At 39.5% G+C, this 20,402-nt stretch overlaps 1 protein-coding gene across 3 annotated transcripts; it reads right to left on the reverse strand.

The window, feature by feature from the left end:
* Nucleotides 1-1,448: 1,448 nt before the first annotated feature.
* Nucleotides 1,449-17,836, reverse strand: LOC149844460 (histone-lysine N-methyltransferase ATXR3-like). Of its 3 annotated transcripts, none has more exons than XM_089994508.1 (20): nucleotides 17,697-17,836; nucleotides 15,785-17,550; nucleotides 14,781-14,837; nucleotides 12,883-14,690; nucleotides 12,199-12,795; nucleotides 12,012-12,112; nucleotides 11,024-11,870; nucleotides 9,857-10,060; nucleotides 9,653-9,724; nucleotides 6,820-6,930; nucleotides 6,639-6,739; nucleotides 6,313-6,412; nucleotides 6,139-6,234; nucleotides 5,739-5,906; nucleotides 5,527-5,652; nucleotides 5,387-5,440; nucleotides 4,781-5,028; nucleotides 4,574-4,682; nucleotides 4,169-4,471; nucleotides 1,449-1,828 (listed from the first exon to the last, which is right to left on the reverse strand). In XM_089994508.1, exons 2-20 carry the CDS (start codon nucleotides 17,376-17,378, stop codon nucleotides 1,652-1,654), a joined length of 6,873 nt encoding a protein of 2,290 aa, XP_089850634.1. In that variant the 5' UTR covers nucleotides 17,379-17,550; nucleotides 17,697-17,836; the 3' UTR covers nucleotides 1,449-1,651. The 3 variants fall into 3 exon arrangements, with proteins under 3 accessions (XP_089850634.1, XP_089850638.1, XP_089850640.1); XM_089994512.1 differs by having other exon boundaries at nucleotides 15,785-17,578; XM_089994514.1 differs by lacking the exons at nucleotides 1,449-1,828; nucleotides 4,169-4,471 and having other exon boundaries at nucleotides 4,482-4,682.
* Between the last annotated feature and the right edge of the window lie 2,566 nt (nucleotides 17,837-20,402).

The raw sequence follows: 20,402 nt of genomic DNA on the forward strand, positions 1-20,402 counted from the left end.
CATTTTTGACAAATAACCTCTTCCAGAAACTCTCTCTCTCTCTCTCTCTCTCTCTCTCTCTCTCTCCATAATGGTTCTCAACAACAATATCATGTAGTGGTAAACAATCTTGTTTTGGAATCTAACCACCAAATGTTAGATCTAACTTTATAGATATGTTTGGTGTGGTGTCTTACCGCGCTAATAGGTTTAATCTTGACCAATGGCTTTCGTCAAGTTTCGGCATCATCTCACTTGAAGACCGATCCAACTGAAATGAGATTAGGGGAAAAAAGAACAGATGGTGATATGAATTAATAGGAAAAGGCCAAACAAATTATTCTTGCAGCTTTGATAGTCTAACCAAAAAATGAAGCTTTTAGATCTCTGCTTTGGCATGGGCACCAGCCAGTGTTTTCTGAGTGACCATCTTCTGTTTGCTTGTTGTTGCCATACACGATCACATGTTCTTCGCTCTCATGCCACTCTAAGATACTTGGATGGATGGTTGTGCCACCAAAGCCTAGAATGAATGGTCGCTCTGCATCAACCCTTTTCTGCCAATCAAATCTAGGTAAGACGTTCAGAAGAAGTTTAGAACCTGAGATTCCAGTGAAATAGCAAGAAAAAATTCCAAGAAGTTTATATATAGATGGTTAGCGCAGGCAGCTTATTGGGCAATCTGAATTTAAACTTTATTTGAACAGAGCCATCTGTGTATATCATAGACATGTCAAACAAATGTTTTGCTTCTCCCTTCTTGTTGTCATTGATCTACTTCCCCTTTTCTTTTTTCTTAGGTGGAGAGGGTGATTTTCTGTTTTTTTTTTTTTTGGTTTATTAGGCGAAGCAACCAGCATCGGAAAGGAGACCTGCAGTGCTGGAAAATCCTGCCGAGTTATGGTCACCATATCCATGGCTTGAAACCCCGAGGCCACCCTCCTCACCCACCAGAGTGCCTGCCGCTTTGTGTGGGGGTGGTGGTTGGCAAGGTTTTTTGTTTTTTTGACGGGAAACTTTAAAAAAATGAGTACATTAATTCTTTTGCATCGAGTCTGCAAGAAAATTTTGAGATTTTTAGAGATCATGATATATGTCACTGTGACTGCAGGTTGGACCTGTATTGATTCCACAACTCGGACAGGGCCTGAGCAATGGTAGTTTGCTTGGGCCGGCAAGGACTGGAGAACTGATATGCTTGGAACCAATTGGAACCAAACCCAGTTGGTTCATTCAGCTAGCCTGCATAGACTGCAAGAACCAGCCCACACACGTCAATCAACAACCTGGTTGCTGGGTCTGTTGGGAATCCATGCAGATCCACCTGCATCATGCACATAGATGTAGAAGCTCCAATCCCCACTGAGCTGCAGTCCGAGTCAGTTGAAGTTTAGAGAAACCCAGCAATGGGGACTCCTCTACCATTTGAGAATTAGAACTCGAAAGACGGAACAATAAGGTCAGAAGAATGGTGAATGGTGCTATTCTTAAATTCTAATAATGATACATGATGAATACAAAGTACAAAAATAAGAGAAAACTGTACATAGAATTAAAAGAGGAAACACAGACATGTTTTGAAATGATTACCCAACTCCCGCACAAATGAGAAGTTGTGAAGTTTGAATGGAAAAATAATCATTCCAAAACAAGGGTGTTCCCTCCCTACCCGTCATTGGTCCCATGGAGCCTGGCATACGGTTGGTCTGGTCCTTAACCACTGCATCATCTCCCTGTCCAACGCAGAATTGTTGACAACAGCATCCATCATGGGACTCCCGAATAAGCACTGACTACTCTTGAAAACCCATATCTGGTCCTTGGGCCATGGTGTCTGCGGCTGCTTTTCCTGTTAAATACAATGAAAAATCACTTACCAATATACCATCACCACAAAAGAGTGCCTGGAGAAACTTGCAACACCAATTTAACAAATGGATGTCAAGCTTGTTCAAATAGGTCTATAAAAGAATCTAAAAATCTTCATATTTCATCAAAATATAACAACTACGCATTCATTCCAAAACAATTGGGGTCGGCGATATGAACCAAAAGAGAAAATCATTTTAGGTCTTCCACATGAATCCTTCTCCAATCATTTCTATCCAATGCCATGTCCTCGGTGAGGTTCAAAGCATTCATACCTTTCCTATCATCTCCATCCAAGTCTTCTTAGGCCTACCCCGACCTCTTTTAACTAATATATTTTCTCATTTCTCCATCCTTCTAACTGGAGCATCATTAGGCCTTCGCCGAATATGTCCAAACCACCGTAAACGATTCTCTCTCATCTTATTTTCAATGGATGCAACGCCTACCTTCTTACGTATCTCCTCGTTTTGAATCTTATCTTTTATTGTATTTCCACATATCCATCTAAGCATACGCATCTCAGCTACACTCATTTTTTGAATATGATGTCTCTTGGCCGCCCAACATTCCGTACCATATAGTAAAGCGGGCCTAATTGTCATCCTATAAAACTTTTCTTTCAACCGCAATGGCATTCTACGATCGCACAACACTCCAGTTGCACTTTTCCTTCAACCTTTATCCTATGATTTACATCTTCATCAATTTCTTCGTACTTTTGAATAATAGAGACCAAATATTTGAAACAGTCACCCACCGATATTTCTTGCTCACCAAGCTTCACTACACTCCCATCACTACTTCGTTGCTTACTAAACTGACATTCCATATATTTTGTCTTACTCTTACTCATCTTAAAACATCTTGCTTCCAATGTTTGTCTCTATAATTCTAACTTAGCATTAACCCCAGCTCTAAACTTATCAATCAAAACAATATCATCAGCAAACAACATACACCACGGCACATTTTCTTGAATTGATCTCGTAAGCTCATCCATCACTATAGCAAATAGGAAAGGGCTTAATGCAGATCCTTGATGTAACCCAACCGTTATAGGAAAATTGGTTGTCACCGCTCCACAAGTGCGGACATTGGTTACTACTCTTTCGTACATATCTTTAATTATACTAATGTACTTGAAAAAAACATCTTTCTTCATCATTGTCCACCAGAGAACATTCTTAGGTACTCTATCGTATGCCTTCTCCAAATCAATAAAAACCATATGTAAATCTTTGTTCCTCTCTCTATATCTCTCAATAAGTTGTCTAAGAAGATATAGCTTCTATAGTTGATCTTTCCGGAATAAAACCAAATTGATTCTCCGATATCATGACAACCTTCCTCAACCTATACTTAATCACCCTCTCCCAAAGTTTTATAGTATGACTCATGAGTTTTATACCACGAAGTTTCATCAAAGACTAATGAACATCCCAAAGTTTCATATTTCATCAAAATATTTCAATAAAATGATTATTTTCTAATCAAAGTAGTTCCATCCAAAGTGTGTTTGTAGCAAACAAGCATTAGTAAACACCTCTGCAGGTTAAGATTATACAAAAAATGCTTTGCAACACCAAAAACTAATTGGTCCATTCTATGTGCCTGTAAATCTAGCTATCAAACGGTCATCATGAATAAATTAATAGTATATCATTTTTTAATGCTTTTGGTTACTTTAAGGGAGAGTTTACACTCACCGACAATTAGTAAGCAAAAAATAGAGTGCCACAAAAAGGTCGCGAAAAATAGTCCCACACCTTACCAAAAAAACATGTCCTATTACTTCTGTGTTTGCTCGTAAGGTGTGCGAACCTACAAATTCTGGGCATTCAAACACGCTAAATTCTGGGCATTCAAATACACCCTAAGCGTTAACTCATTGCCTTTACTTTTAACTAGATTACCCAAATTCTGTTTGTGGCTTTTTGTTACGCTTTTGCTTTCACCTCCAAAGAGTGGATCAGGTCAGGGGTACCTGTCAGGGTCCATTGGATGCCATTCATCTGTGGTGATGATCAGCATCAAACGAGAGAGAGAGAGAGCATACACTTCTCCCTAGTAAAGGAGACATGGTGCCAATAGCATACATAGGACATAATGGTATAGCCTATTCCTAGGCTAATGTCATTTAATCTGAAATATGAGTTTCTGACTTTTCTTAATGAGGGATCTAAACATCTTTCCAGCTAAGGTAGAGCTTACCATAATCATAATGACCATGAATGTGTCATATGCATCATGTGTGTGTGTGTGTGTGTGTGTGTGTGTGTGTGTGAGAGAGAGAGAGAGGGAGAGAGGGAGCCCTTACCATTATAGACATCATCAATCTTAATGTCCTTTGACCATAAGCATACTTTCGAGAAAGTTTCTGAGTCCTTGCATAAAAGGATGAGGAGTGAGGAAGCAATAGACATCCTCTCCTTGCTCTTGCTACGTGAGAATCAGGGTCAGAGAAAGTCTGGTTATGCCAATAAATCAGCTGACCTAAACAATAGCTTTCACCATAAGTTTTACGGTACTCCTGAAATCCTGAGCCCAACTTTTCTGTGTACTTCGGGCCCAAGTCAAGAGGGCTTATGTAAACAGGCTGCGAGGTCACACTCTTATACTCCTGCATCCCAAGTACAACGTTGTCAGAAACACTCCTAAATAAACAATTGTTAATGAAGGGCTATATTCTTCCGGAACAAGTTTTGCAAGAAGGCGCACATACCCTGAGTGTAAAGAAACAATTTGTGTATGCATACATGTGAATCAAGTCGGCTGCAGCATCGTGCCTGCATTTGTACGATGAGGGCAAATTCCTCATCTCATCCCGCAACCTGCATCACGTAATGTTTTTCAAAAAAAAGAGATTTCAAAACTCTAGCAATGATGCTAGCTGCATTTCTGACAGAAATAAATACAAGAATAATCTCACCATAGCAAGGACTTTCGGAGCTCCCTCTTGACATCATCAGAACCAGTTGGATCATGAGCCTGAATTTGGGACTTTAGGTCATTTAGTAAGTCTTCATCCAGATGAGGAGTCATGCACTCCAGTAACTCCTCAACTAGAGAACCCTCCCCTTTCCAGAGAAGAGACACTAGAGCTTCGGGACTGACTTTCTGCAGGGGTGGTGGAGCTTTCCTAGGATCCTCAAACACAGACCGGAGGACATACCTCACCTGCAGCGATACAAGTCAAATCATGTAACAAACTGTTGAAATTAATTGTTTCACGGTAACTAAGAATAAGCAAACTAAATCTAGAGTAGGAACCTCCAAAAAAGCATAGCCAAAAATGAAAAAAATACACATCAAAAGGTGGGTTGCACATGCCAAACTAGCAAGTTAATTCAAACCCTAGCAGAAGATGAATGAGTTGAAACCATCAAGCATGACACATTAGGTCTCTTCCATTTTCACTTTTAAATTCATCCATGATAGTCAACATAATGATCAAAAGATCAACAAGGACATAACAGTAGTCCACTTTAAACATTAATGTGCCAAACGACACAATAGGTAGGGAATAACTATGCACCTTGTCAAGAGTAACTGCCAAATTCTGAAGCCTCTGGTTGTAGACACCCTCTGCCTGTCTCAAGCCAAGAAACACAAATAAAAAAGATGAACCACCAAAACCAGAAAAAGAAATAGAGATTTGCAGCAACTGTTACTCACCTGAATCTCAGCATCACTCTTCTCAACCTCAAGGCAAATATCAGAGAAGAACTTTCTTTTCTCTTCTAAATTATGTTTAAGAATCTCCTCAGGAAGTTTGGTTCTTTCAAAGTTTATATACCTCACCTTCATCCAGTACCAAACAAATGAATGGCATGCAGGAAATAAATAAGCTGATTAATATAAGAAATACAGAAAGGGAAAAGACGTACAAGGTGAGCTGAATATGCAATTAACCAATCAGGCAAACCAGAAAGCAAGCAAGTGCCCAAGCCCGCTTTTCCTAAGTCATCATAATCCTCTTTAGAAACAGAATTGACCCCACAGGCCTCTAGCATCAACTTATGCCGATCTAGAATGCCGTGACACTCCTTCATTACCTACACAGAAACATTAGTCAACATATGGCCAAATGGACCAAGGAAAAATCCTGAAGGACAAGAAGATCCAAGAGAAGCCAAAAGGGCATTGCAATAAAAATATTCAACAAAATATATACCATAAAGAGAAGATATTAAAAATTGAAACAGAAATGAAATGCGGGAAGTACATATCATTCCTGGAGTCTGAACAGCAGATGCATGTGCGTTGAAATAGGAAAATCATTCGTACCTTTTGGAAAGCTCCTTCACCAGTCAAATTCAAATAGCTACCTCTGCAAACCTGACTGCCACATAAGCAAACAGATGCTTCATACTCTTCCTTGCTCTGCATGAAACATCAATATTAGGATCTAGCAAAACACCTCTTTCACAAAGGCTGCTAAACGTCAGTAAAGAAAAACACCTCAGTCACAGAGTTATAATCAAATGTGATCTCTTCACCATATGCTACCGGCCTCACTGTATAAATTCCAATCTGGTACTGGCCATCTACAGCAGTTACTCTGTTTTCCATGAAATGGATATCAGTGAAAGAAAACACAGTAAAAGGACCAGGAAGAAACCATGAAGATGAACAATTGTGAAAAGCATAATAACAACAATTAGGAAGAGATATTCTACATCAATAATAAAACTAAACAGCAATGGCAAAGCTGTAGCAAGGATCCATCATTTAAGAATTTAGCTGGGTACTAGGTCCACCAGTGAAAAAGACAATCTCAAGCTTACTTTGCTTCACAATTCGGCCGGCAGGAGTGACAGATTCGGCTTGCATAATTTGCTTTATGCATAGCATCAACAACAACAAGATCATAACCAGCACGGTCACCCTATAAAACAAACAGAAACAATCATTAAGGACAAAGAAATCTTGATTGTGAAAGGAATGCACGTGATCAAGAAAAGGGACCTTTGGTCTCTCCAGATATATATTGTAGAACTCAGGTGCCGGGTCTTGACTATTCTTCTGCAAGAACCTGATGCCATCTTGCTTTTCAAACCATTTCCAAGCAGGGTACACCTAATACCATCAGAAAGGACATGAGTTCATGGCACAAACAGCAAAAAAAATGGATTTCACAAATGCAAGCAACCACATCACCGAAAAGATAATGAAAACAGAGAACTTAAGTAATTCTGATATTCATCAAGAATCCAAAATGATCACATAAACTTGTAAAGTGTATTACTGAAAACTGAGCATCACTTTGTGGAATAAAACCACCAAAGAAAATAAAGGGCATGTACCATAATATCAGACAAGCAAACCCATTGTGCATCTATTTTTATACGAGTGAAAGATATTATGAGAAAGAAACAAGCAAATGAATTCCTGCCTCGCATAGTGCTTTTCTGTAAATTTGACTGAATTATCTTATCCTCTACCTATGTCAAATTCTACTGAGTTATCCACTACCTATGTCAAATAGGTTACAAAGGTATAGGTGCTGGTACATGGTACAACACGGTTGTTTTCCACAAGAAGGGGGTGAGGGTATGTCTGGGCTGTGTATGTCACTCGCATGCTCGCATAATACACAATTTATCACATAACGTTAATAATATATCTTTACACATGTACGTGCATGCAAATGGAAAACACTAAAATATTTTTTTATAAGAAAAAGTAGAAAGCATAAAATACTTGATTATAAGATTTTATGGCACTAGATGCCTTACAGTGTTTATTAGGAACCAAATTGGAGAAAGAAACTTCAGCTTGACCCTATGGGAAGCCCTTCTGCAAATTGAGGATAATACAGGAATTTAGCAACAACATGATGTTAACTCGACTGGCACTATCCTTGATAATTTTTATATGAAAAGAAGCTACTCAGCACCAAGTGCCTCAAGCAAACAAGGTTTCAGGGATTTCACAATGCCCTGACCTATGTCACATGGGTGCGGGTGCGGGTGTGGGTGTGCGGCACTTTCAAAAAACTTGGGTGCGGGGCTGCAGCAAAATATATATATATATATATATATATATATATATATATATATATATATATATATATATATATATATATATATAGTGCGGGTGGGGGTGTGCGGCACTTTCAAAAAACTTGGGTGCGGGGCTGCAGCAAAAATATATATATATAGTGAGGGTGTGGGTGTGCGGCACTTTCAAAAAACTTGGGTGTGGGGGTGCAGCAATATATATATATATATATATATATATATATATATATATATATATATATATATATATATATATATATATATATATATATATATATAGTCCAAAAGTTGGACATAAATGATCCTGGGTGTGTTGACCGCACCCAGGGTCAGGTTGACCGCACTGGGTGCCGCATCCGCACGTGCACCGGCGTCGCGTCGACACGGGTGTGGCACCCAGTTGGCCGAGTCCCTGTGACATAGGCCCTAACCTTTCTAAGATTAGAAAGGAATTGATAAAAGAGCAGTTCGACACAAATATGCTCCCCAGTGGCTAACTAGTAATAGCTGTTGTATCAAAGGTTGCACTGACCATACATCAACTCCCTCCAAGAAATATTCACCTATGAATTCTTTATGGATCAATTTAGCATTCATCCTCCAAACAGAGGTTTATTCTGCCATTAGAAGATAGGATTAACCACCAAATTTCCCATCCACACACACCCAATCAAAAAGTGTCATAAAGAATGCACAGACACATGATTGAGACAGGCCTCACTATGTTGATTGCAAGTAGGCTAACAAAAGATCCATGATCTGAATCCTTTGACATTGTAGTATTTTAATCAATCTTATTCAAGAATTCTTGAAGGAAAAGCTCCATACTGAGTGCTTTTTAGAAATAACCAAATTATTCCTTTGAGGTATTTGGTTGTGAATGTTACGTAAATATTGATGATTTTTATTCATGATACTCTCATAATATGCTAAACTGTGGAGATTCTTTAGATATGTTGATCATCGTAAAGGCACAGGTGTTCAATTCTATAACTGGGAAAACGTCTATTTCCAAGCATGTTATTTTTAACGAAGGTAAACTTGAGACATAGGGATGTGGTAATGCAGAACTTCCCCCTGACTAGTACAGTTCCTAATGTTCAAAGGAAAATACACAAAAGTGTCAGCAAAAGCAAGCATTGCGAGTTGAGCAAAATACTCATGGTTCAAATCTAAGTTCTACTAATAGAGTAATAGGTGAAGCAGTATGAGTAAATTTATTGAAAAGTGGAGAGATAGGGGAGTGTTTGTGGAATGCAATACAACGTGTCCGTAAAAAACTTCTGACTTCCCTCTCTTATATGATTTGCCTCAGGTAAGAATTCATCCAACAAGGGAGAAACTAGACGCACATAAATGAGCACCATAAGGAACAACAATTTTTCCACATCCAAAAGCATCAACAGTTGCATCTCAAGATAGAACATTACAATGAGGATATCCAAAGCATTATAGACACATCTGTTTGATTAACAAAAAGCAAACCCATCGTAAAGATACAAAGTGAGTCCCTTCACACACACACACACACACACACATATATATATATAGAGAGAGAGAGAGAATTTAGTTAGGTCCCTACAGAACCCTTCAAAGATCATACTTGAAAGTGTTTTTTGCTTGATCCAAACTGGTAGAAGTGTTTAGCAAAGTTTAATTGAAAAGATTAGATTTTCATGTCAAAATCAAAAGCACATTTACTAATAAACCAACCATGTAAATGCATCTAAGAGGTCAGATTGAAAAGATGAAGTTCACACAGTATGGTACACACATACCTCTCCCAAGAACTCCACAACAAAATCATCTTCACCAAAGCCTTCTATCTTGTTGCAAACAACCCCTAATCCCTAATCACGATATAAACGAGCATTAAGAAAAAGAAAAAGTCAAAGCAAAAGACAATTTGAAAGTCATTTGCAATGCTATATCAGAGTTCACGTAATTATCTTAAGGAGAATCATCATTCAACTACAAATTACCTTCCTATATGCAACGTAATTATCATCAGGCCGACTCTGAATGGACTTTAAGAGACCTTGGCAGATTTCTAGAATGCGTTTGTTACCACCTTCTTCAGCGTTCTTCTGAATTTCTTCAATAACAGGTTTCAACTGGTACTCCATAGGGGCATTTCCATTACCGGTAAAGCACCTGATTTGCTTATTCAGAGCAGGAAGAAATACCTGAAAGCAACCAGCCATTAATTTCCTATGCAGTTCACGAGAAAATCAGAGTCACCGATATATTGAAAATATTGTGATATTATCGGCTATTTCAAGGTAGATGATAATATTGGGAATCATAGTTATCGAAAACGCACCTCGCCTTGAGGCACAGGTAAATAGCGCAAGAAAAAAAAGAAAGAAAAAGAAAGAAAAGAAAAGAAAGAAAAGAAAGAAAGGAAGGAAGAAAGAAAGAAAAGGAAGGAAGGAAGAAAGAAAAAGAAAGGAAGAAAGAAAGAAAAAGAGAGAGAGAAAAAGAAAAAAAAATTATTTATATTTGTAATTTTCTGCAGAGAAAGAAATGCAATAAAGGATTTTAAATATTTATTTGTATTTGTAGATATTTTTAAAGGTTTTTTTAAAGTTAAAAAAAAAAATCCGAGGCTTACGCCTTATGCCTCGCTTCAGTTTTTGGTGGAGCGCTATGCTACGCCACAACGCTTTTCACAACATTGTCGGGAATGTATCACGGTATTTTCAATATATCAGCAAATTATATTTCTCACATTAATATCGCAATAAATATCGCTACTGAAAGGGAAGGAAAGGAAATAAGGAAAGGAAAAGAATGAAAGGAAGGAAAGGAAAGAAGGAAGAGAAGAAAGGAAGGAAAGGAAAAGAAAAGAAGAAAGGAAGAGAAGAAAGGAAGGAAAGAAGGAGGGGAAGAAGGAAAGGAAAATAAGAAAGGGAAGGAATGAAAGAAGGGATTGTTTTTTTTTTATTTTTCTATTTTCTGTATTTTTACTTCTTTTTTAGAATTTTTATTTAATTTTTTATATATTGCCAAGATATTCCCAAGATTTATCAACTTTTGGAAATCTCTCTGAGAAATACCCTTGCCCCAAGAAATTACCTTTAACGATACAGGTGACTATGGAGCAAATTGATTGATGACAAGACCATCATGAAGTATCACAAACTCACCTCTTCAATGAAAGAGCATTTCTCTTGAAGAGGCCACTCCAGTTCTTCTGGTATAGAATCAAGAAGGAGGTTGTGTGTATAAGGATCAATCCCATAGACCTCCTGTTCTAGAACTTCGTCTCCAAGCTTTTTTCTCGGTCTATAATCCTTTACTTCTGGAATTTCTAGTGACTCCTCAACACCTTCTTTTTGTGCAGCAAGTTTTTCAGCATAGTCGTCAGGCAAAGCAACTTGCATTTTCCTCCGCACATATTCCTCATCCGCAACAACAACATAATGATCAATCACTTCATACTTCCTAGTGATTGGAGGAACAAGGCTAGTTTTTGTCATGCGAGCCCCCCATTCACGTTCCTCAGTCATAGAATCAAAAGATTCATATTCCACTGTATAACCATCTCTCAAATTGCCAGGTTCACCATCAGAATGGAAGTCCATCTCCACATCTGTCTCTTGAGCAGTATCCTCTCCATCACCCTTATTGTTCTGTGAAAAGTCAGACTCATCTGTTGTTTCACTATCTGAATCTAAAGACCTCTTATTTAATCTAGACAAGCGCCTCCTATTGTCCTTGTCAGATGCATAGTCCCCAAAATCAGCAACACCATTCCCAAAGGATGAGCCATTCCTCTTAATTAGCCCTCTTCTCTCACTGCTTGCTTTAAACTCTTTCTTCTTATTCTTGGAAGAAATTGTGCCAAATACTGAAGCTGAGCCATCTTTTGAAGTCCTTGCTGTCTCATCAATCTCATGCGACGGTTTAGAATTCTCCTCCAAGCTTGTAACAAGTTTCATAAATTGCCTGATGATGCGAGTCATATCACCAGTATCACTCCGTGTATTTACTCTGCATATTAACACAGTAAAGCAAGAGTGAACATTTGTTGCAATATATAATTAGAAACAACGAAAATAAGGTTGGAAGTGGAAACTAAATATAAGCAACAATAACATGCTGTAACAAAGAACACCAAAATAGCTACTATACTTTATCGCATCGCGGCACATTCGGCTAATATCATCCATAACTGACTCCAAGCCATGTGAAACATAATATCCATTCTGTATCCTTTCTTCAATTTCAGCCACCTAACAAATCGAAAATCATAATAAAAACCTGACAATAAACACAAATGTTCCTGCATGGAACAAAAAATCATAACTTGGAGTGTTACCTTAGGAAGAAAGAATTCAAAACTATTTTCTCTCATTATCTCCTTCAGACCAAGCTCAAGAATATTCTCCTTTTTCTTGTATCTCCTCGAAGACAATGGCAAAGATTTCCCTGGAAACAAACCCTTCATATGGGCATTCCTTGGGAGAATTGATGGAAACTTTCTCGAACCAACTGATTTGGAATTCTTAAATTTATTATGATATGAATTGTGAGATGAACCTTTCCCAGGAACACCACCCAAATTTAGGCCATTAGCACGCCAAGGATCTCTGGTACTTCCATTATCATCCAAGTAACCATCTAAGCCTCTTAGTGCCCTGGAAATCAAAGAACTTTTTGCATTTATCTGTTTAAGATTTCGAACCTTATCTGAATCATCTGCAGCATTTATGTCAACAATAGCAAGAAAACTACGACTCTTTCGCCATTTAATGTTGTGAAACTTTTGGGGCAAATTATTGAACTGGCTACAACCTCTTATATCTATGAAAGAAACAGAAGGAAATGACTGGAGAGTTTCTTCAAGTGCAGCAGCCCTAATATTTGTACAGCCCATTAAAATAAGGGATAGGATCTTTTCCTTGTTATAACCACCCTACAAGAGAGAAAAAAAATATATAAGAGAAAGGAAGTATGGAAGAAAAGGACAAGGGAAACACATATAAAAAATGAAAAAACATACCATGACATTCTGGAATATAGAATCAGTACAATCAGGACCCATTTGTGACAAATCAACCTGCCTGCAGATATCCTTATAGAATTTGACCACCAGATTCCAGTGCTTGCATGTAGCAGCAGAAAATGCAAGAGACTTCACGTCAGCTCTCATAAAGTGGAAGACTCTTGCTAAAATACGATTATTTAGCAGACCCCAACTTTCATCCCCAACATGGGGGATGTTGCTGCTTTCTTGACCAAAAACAGCATCTTTACATATACTTTCAAAAGAGACTTCATCTCTTTGTTTCACTGATAAATCATCTTCATCATCATTGTCTTCTTCACTTCCACCAACAAACAACCTGGGCCTTTTTCCAGCCTGGGCATACATGGACAAATCATTAGAAGAAAGAAATGAGCTTTTAGCATTTGAGGAAACCCATGAAACCAAATTGGCTGAAAGTTTTTCGACTGCTTTCTTTGGTTGTTTTGCATTCAACCATGGATCCAGGACTTCATTTATGGCCGTGGCAAATTCCCGACTCTTATAAGATTTCATCACTAGCTCATGCAGCCTACCACGTGTGTAACCAACAAATTGTGGATGCAAATTATGGAAGGTGCTAGCAGTGGCCACATTGTTTTCCACAGGCCCAGCCTCAGAAGTACAACTGGAACCTTGAGCCTCTGCAATTAACTGTGGATCAGGACAATTTTCTTGAACCTGCCCATGAGAGCCCTGAAAACTACCAGTGGGTCCAGAACTTGAGTTCAGATCAGAGGTGCCCCCTACATCAGAACCAGGTTTTACAATCATTACTGGAACCCATATGTTATCGCTTTTCCTGTACACACTACTGTTGCTTGGAAGGGTACCATTGGCAACTAAAGTCTGCAAAACAGAGAATGAGAAAGGGCCTTGTTTGTGTCCGGCACCATTCAGGTAGTACCACTCTCCCAGATTCAGATTTAAATCATCTACTGTAAGAACACGGCATCTTGTTGGATTTACATCAGTTCTGCACTTCACTAATCCCCGTGAATCTTGTAGCTGAGTCCTGGTATAAGATGCATCTTCAATAAATAAGCTTTTACTGTCACATATAACGGACTGCTGACTATGTACCTGACCAGACAGTGAACCCTGACAGTCGTTGCCTAGGTGCAGCTTCGAAGGTATCTCTCTAATAACAGAGGGATGGTTCTTGACCATAGAAGCATTATTTCTTACCACAGGTTGTAGCAAATTTCTACAAACCTTTGCAACTATAGGCCTGCTTTGAGCTGCTCTGTTTACAGGTATACCTCTGTTAACTTCAACATTATTGTTCTTCACCACTTTTGAGTAATCATTTGAAGCGTGAATATTGCCAGCAGCACCATGAGATGAAGTTGAAGAATCAGAAACTGCAGGATCAGCTTGACCCTCAGATAAAGCATCTGGCTGCTGAACATGATCATTCTTTTCTTCATGCCAAAAATAAGTCCAAGGGGGTACCTCAAGCTTCCGCAAATGTGGAGCATGGAACTCAGGTCTATGCCAACGAGGATCTGCATAGCCAGACTTGGGCATTTGGCAAAGTGGGTAACCATCATTCAAAACAACTTTTCGCTTAAACAATCGATCATGAACAGCATCATCATTTCTTTTCCAATCACCGCCATGGCATGACCATCTCCCTGCAAACAAGGTCTTCTCGATAGGTGCAGCGAATCTAGGATCATGCATGTGGGGACTATCCCTCATCAAACTTTCGTGACCCCTACAATAGCCCTCATCCCTGGCATGCCTGGACCACTCACCATAGACATTCCAAGGGGTAAAACCTACAGATTCAATCACAGATAAAGGTGTAAATTCCAAGCAAATCTTAATCAGAAATAAAGCAAATAACAATCAGAAAGGCAATGGTATACCTTCAGAAGTACACTGATTCTCCCCGTCTGTTTGATCAGAAGTAATCTGCAATGCTTCTGCAAGACAAATTACTTCACATGAGAGCTGGAAACCAAAAATGGGGAGAAAAGTATCAAAGTAATATTAACTACACAAATGTGACCCACCGGGCGCGCGCACACACACACAAACACACACGTACTATTCTTTTAAAAAAAATGTAGAAACGCTTATACACATGTACACAATTTTTAATGAAAATGCAGAAATATCGAATATTAGAAATTTTTTGGATTTTCCTTCAATTTAAGATAAATTTAAGTGAGTTATTTAAACATAAAAAGCAACTTGAAAATAAAAAAAGGTGGGTTTAAAGAAAAAATAAGAAATAAAAATGGCAGAAACATCTTTTTGTTAATTTCTTCCTCCCTTTTCTAAGACAGAGTTTGGGGTATTCACTGATGGAGAAAATGCCATAAAATTCAATGGTGTGAAAAGTACAGGTGACGCACCGGTAAGCCACCCAAGCACACACAAATACGCAATCATCGAGGAAGTGTTATATATATATATATATATATATATATATATATATATAGAGAGAGAGAGAGAGAGAGAGCGTGTACAAAATCATTTCCAATTTTCTTTTTTAAAATAATAAACTAAAAATACAAAATTTATAAATTTATATTTCTGAAATAAAATACGATAGCAAAAACACACATACAATTTTTATTCTTCTAAAATTTGCAAAAATATAGATAAAAAACAAGAAAATAGAAATCGTTGTAAATATTGGAATTTCACAAAAATAGAAATAAAAAATTACAAAAAAAGGCAAAAACAATTAATTAAGAAAATAAAATCCGAGACAACTTTCATTCAAACGTGTTGAAATTTTAGGCCATAAAAAACATAAGACCGTGAAGTATAAACTAGTTCCTTTTAAAAGATAATAAACTAAGATGTCCTAAAATTGGAAAAGCACCACAAAAGCACTACAAATCCCTCAAAAAACGCTTACCTGCAATAGTCTCCACTTCTCTCCCAGGAAGTAAGGTAAGGCCCTTCAGGAGCTCTTCCACCCTGTCATCAATATGAAGATCCTCCATGGGGGAGGCTGAATCATCCTCCACCACTGCGCACGCTTCCTGCAGCACAGGCTGACTTTCCGGTAGGGGTTCCAACTCTCCGGCTTCGATCAAAGCATTTCCCGACGGTTCGGGTGGACTCACCAACTGAGTCACTGAATCTGATGCAACGGATGATAAGTTCAGAGACACTAAAGGCGAAGCAGCATTTTCAACAGTTACCCATCTATCACTCTGTGAGTGCTTAATCAAATGATCAGAAACCATAAGACCATCGTCCACCATCTTCTTAAGATCACACAATCTTGATGGTCCCCGCTCAACGCCTAGGTGATCAAGATAAAACCAATTGCCCACAAATGCATTCGTATTATTCAATTCTGACTGTTCTTGAGCAACATAAGGTGGCGAGTCGCAGATATCCATATCCTCCTCCATTGAAACCAATTCCTCAGGGGGGGCATTAGCAGCTTCATCTGCAACAACTTGAGAAGCTGGCTTCTCAACGCAATTCGCACTTGAATTCTGCTTCATCTTCTCTTTGTGATCGTCGGAAGGAATCTTACCGGCGCTTTGCCGACCTGATGTGGGGTGCCGAGATAGACTCGAGTGCCTTTCTTCGCGAGCATGCCTGTTATCACAATCAGGGGAGCTGTATCGCCTGCTCCTCATGCTGGACTCCCTGTAATCACAATGGTGCAATCTGCTCCCTCTTGGAGACCTATCCGAGCGGCAAGGTCGGGGCGAACTGTCTAAGCGGCTAGGGCTTCGAACAGAGCGATCATGGTGCCTCTCCGAATCACTTGGGCTCCGGGCGTAACGATCATGGTGCCTGTCCAAACGGCTAGGGCTTCGAGCGTAACGATCACGGTACCTATCCGAATGGCTGGGACTTCGAACATAGCGATTATGGTGCCTGCCGGAATGGCTAGGGCTTCGAGCATGCCGATCATGGTGCCTGTCCGAATGGCTAGGACTCCGACCGTAGCGATCATGGCGCCTATCAGAATGGCTTGGGCTCCGAGCGTGACGATCATGGTTCCTATTGGAATGGCTCGGGCTCCGAGCTTGGCGGTCATGGTAGCGAGAGTACTTGCTTGACCTGGAATCCCTGTAACTCCTGGAGTACCCAGGGCTCCTAGAATTCTCAGAGACTCTCCTGCTCTTCGAGGAAGAAGCTAAACTCGTTCTCGAAGCTTCCTCCTGCTCGTAGAAATGCCTCCTGGACCTGTAATCCGGCTCCTCGCGCGAGGGCCGCTTCCGGTGATCACCAGAGCTCGAAGCGCTCCGGTGGTGGCGCGACAATTCCTTGTCCCTGTCCTCATCCTCGGGCGCCCTGAACGACGTCTCCGCCCGTGACCTCTCCTCCTTCCCTAGCTCCGCCTTCTTCTGCGGCTTCTCGGGGGATCGATCCGGGAACTGCAGGGTCGAGCGTAGCGTGCCGTAGGTCATGGCGAGGGCGGGGGTGAAGCGCTCCATGATACGCTGCGACGAAGAAGAAACGCAGGCCACGCCTCCATCGCCCATGGGGGGGAACCGTGAACACACACCCCCCCCCCCAGCGAGCCCTAGGTCTCCCCTTCCCGAGGGGCACCGGCGCTCATGCTGGCTCGATCGATCGTCAAAACCCTAATTTTCCCCGTCGGGCCTCGCAATGTAGGGTTTCAAGAGCGCGCCAGAACCAAAGATTTTCCGAAACCTATCCAAAACCAGAAGCCAAAAGAAAACTAGGGTTTCTGAGTCTCAGAAAGCGAACAAGATGAGGGAAATCACAAAAGATAGAAACTTGCGATACACAGCAACAACAACAACAACAACAAAGAATAGGAAGACTATCGAACTCACCGGAAAATTCACCGGTCGCCGGCCGAATCATACGGTCTGGCGGAGGGATAGCAGCTCGTCTGTCCACCGGAGGAATTCCTCCTCGAACGTTTTCCGGTTTCTCTCTCTCTCTCTCTCTCTCTCTCTCTCTGTTATCTTCTCTTGAGAGAAAAAGAGGGAAAATTTTCCGAGGGGACGACTACTGCTCTTTATTCCCAAACGGGAACCGAGAAAACCCCCGCCGGAGGTCAGGCCACGGTATTGCTATACGTATTCGTATACCTGTGTCGTGATACGGATCTGGCGTACCTACGGCCCGGTCAGCTGGCAGCTCTGGTTTGCCCGGGAGAGGGAGGTCCGGACCTTGGCCAATCGTATGTAATGACCGTTTTCTCAATACAGCTTTCTGAATTTGACGATGATATAAACCGGATGGCATCAAGCGATGAGGGGGTGTTTTAGTCATTGTGGGGGAGGAGAGGTTGACTCAGGCATCAGATCCCGCTTCGCTTGGACCCTTGCGTTCTGAGTTCAACTGCTGTACGGGATGCCCGAGGTTTGGTTATTGCCCTATCGGGGTTTTGTGTGCATTAGGGGATGATGGGATATCTTAGAAAATGTTTCTTTTTCATTAATATTCAGTGGTTAGATGGAAAGGGAACATCTTGTTTGGCTGCTTCTTTTTCTCATTTTGACCTTAAGGACGATGGACTATGCTCAAATGGGAAGAAAAGTATCTCTATATATATATTTATATATGAGAACCGAACATATCAGGTTTCATTTTTCATTCTTTCCATAGTTTTGAAGTGTTTTGTGACAGACCTGAACCTTTCAGTGTGTTTAGCATGCTCGATTTAGTGGGAATCAACTCTTGGATCATGTTTTTCAAACAAAAAAATATGATTTTATGAGCCGAGAAAAACCGATACCTTCATAGCCATTGATTTTGGATCACTGAAAAAACCTGTATGAAGGTCAGATTTCTATGATCCAAAAGCCCGTTTCCACTAAATAAAACCTATAGATCACAGAAAAAACCCTAAAAATAATGTTTTTTTAAGAAGCATAACAGCACAAAACAAGAAGGTAGGCAGGAGGAGCGCATTACTCTCTCTCTCTCTCTCTCTCTCTATATATATATATATATATATATATATAACAATTGGGTTAATATTTGGTTTTATTGAAGGCACAAAATTATATGAAACTATTGAAATGAAAATCACTGGTTTTAGATTTTTCTTTTTGTACGGATGTAATCTACAAGTTGTACTTAGATGAAAAATGAGTTTTGAATCATATGATTACTACACAATCATATTTTTTTTAAGGGTTTCAAAAATTAATGACCCACAATGCACTAAAATTTCATGTCTCAAAAAAAATCATATTTTTGAATTGAAATAACACAATCTAGGGTTTCATCCTTAGCAAAGGAACCATGATGAACACATCTATGTAGTCAGATTGAGTTGATAAAGCTTGAACCCATGATTTTGGGATCAATAGTTTCATATACCTTTAATAGTACCAAATATTAACCCATAATAACATGAGATCTTATGGTTCAAGTTATTTTGCGTCTATTGTAACATCATATATGTGTTCATCATGGTCGTATGCTCCAGATCAACTCTTTGATTGTATTTTATCAAAGAAAAAATATGTTTTTTATGCAAAAACTATAATGTAATTGATTTTCAATCACCCAAAGAATGAGTCTAATGTTTGATTTGTGAAATTCAAATGTCAATCTTCACTAAACAGGGCTCATGGCTCACATCGATCTGTGAAGAAAAACTAAAATTTTGCTTAATTTAAACTGATGAATATATTTATCATCACCTGTTTACTTAAATGACATGCTTTCATGCAGAGTTCTGTCCAGCAAAGCCACCCATCTTGTTTTGATTCTGAAATAAGGAGCACACTCCTTTTCTAATTTCAAACCTATAAGCTTGTGTAACTTTCTTTACAAGATAATTACCAAGATTATGGGCGTCTCGACCATTTTTCAATGTATTATTTCGGAAAATCAGTATGGTTTTTGAAGGGTCGTAACATCTAAGAAAGAATCTTGTTAGCCCATGAGCTGGTTGATTCTATGGCGCATAGCAAGATTCATTCTCTTTAATTTTTTTTTAAATGGACCTTGTGAAAGCCTATGACCGTGTGGACTAGCGTTTCCTTGAGGACACCTTGTGCAGATTTGTGTTTGCAGAAGCTTGGACCCACCTTATCATGTAATGTATCTCAGCGCCCAAATTCATTGTGGTTATCAACGGTGTTCCTGACCCTGAATTCTAGAGCAGTAGAGGTATAAGGCAGGGAGATCTAGTTTGTCCTTTTCTTTTCCTGCTTGTTGTGATGGAAAGACTCAGTCAATGCCTACAACTGGCAGAAAGGAAGGGAACGATGGTACCCATATATGTGAGAAACTTTGGTACCCATATATGTGAGAAACTTTTCGTGGCACCACTCTTTATTTGCTGACGATGCTTTGTTCTTCGTAAGGGACAAATGTCAGTCTACTGCCAATTTTTTGGCCATTATAAAGCATTTTGTAGATAAAATCTGGGCTCCTTGTCTGGGAAGTCTTTACTCATTCCTTTCAACTTGTCTCTCAATCTCATTTTCCATTTTGAACATATGAGTGGTTGGCAACGAGCTGCCTTTCCCATCAAATACCTGGGATTACCTCTTTTCAAAGGGCACCTCAAAATA

This window comes from Nuphar pumila, chromosome 2, assembly GCF_984573655.1.
Source record: "Nuphar pumila chromosome 2, dmNupPumi1.hap1.1, whole genome shotgun sequence".
Classification (NCBI taxonomy): domain Eukaryota; kingdom Viridiplantae; phylum Streptophyta; class Magnoliopsida; order Nymphaeales; family Nymphaeaceae; genus Nuphar; species Nuphar pumila.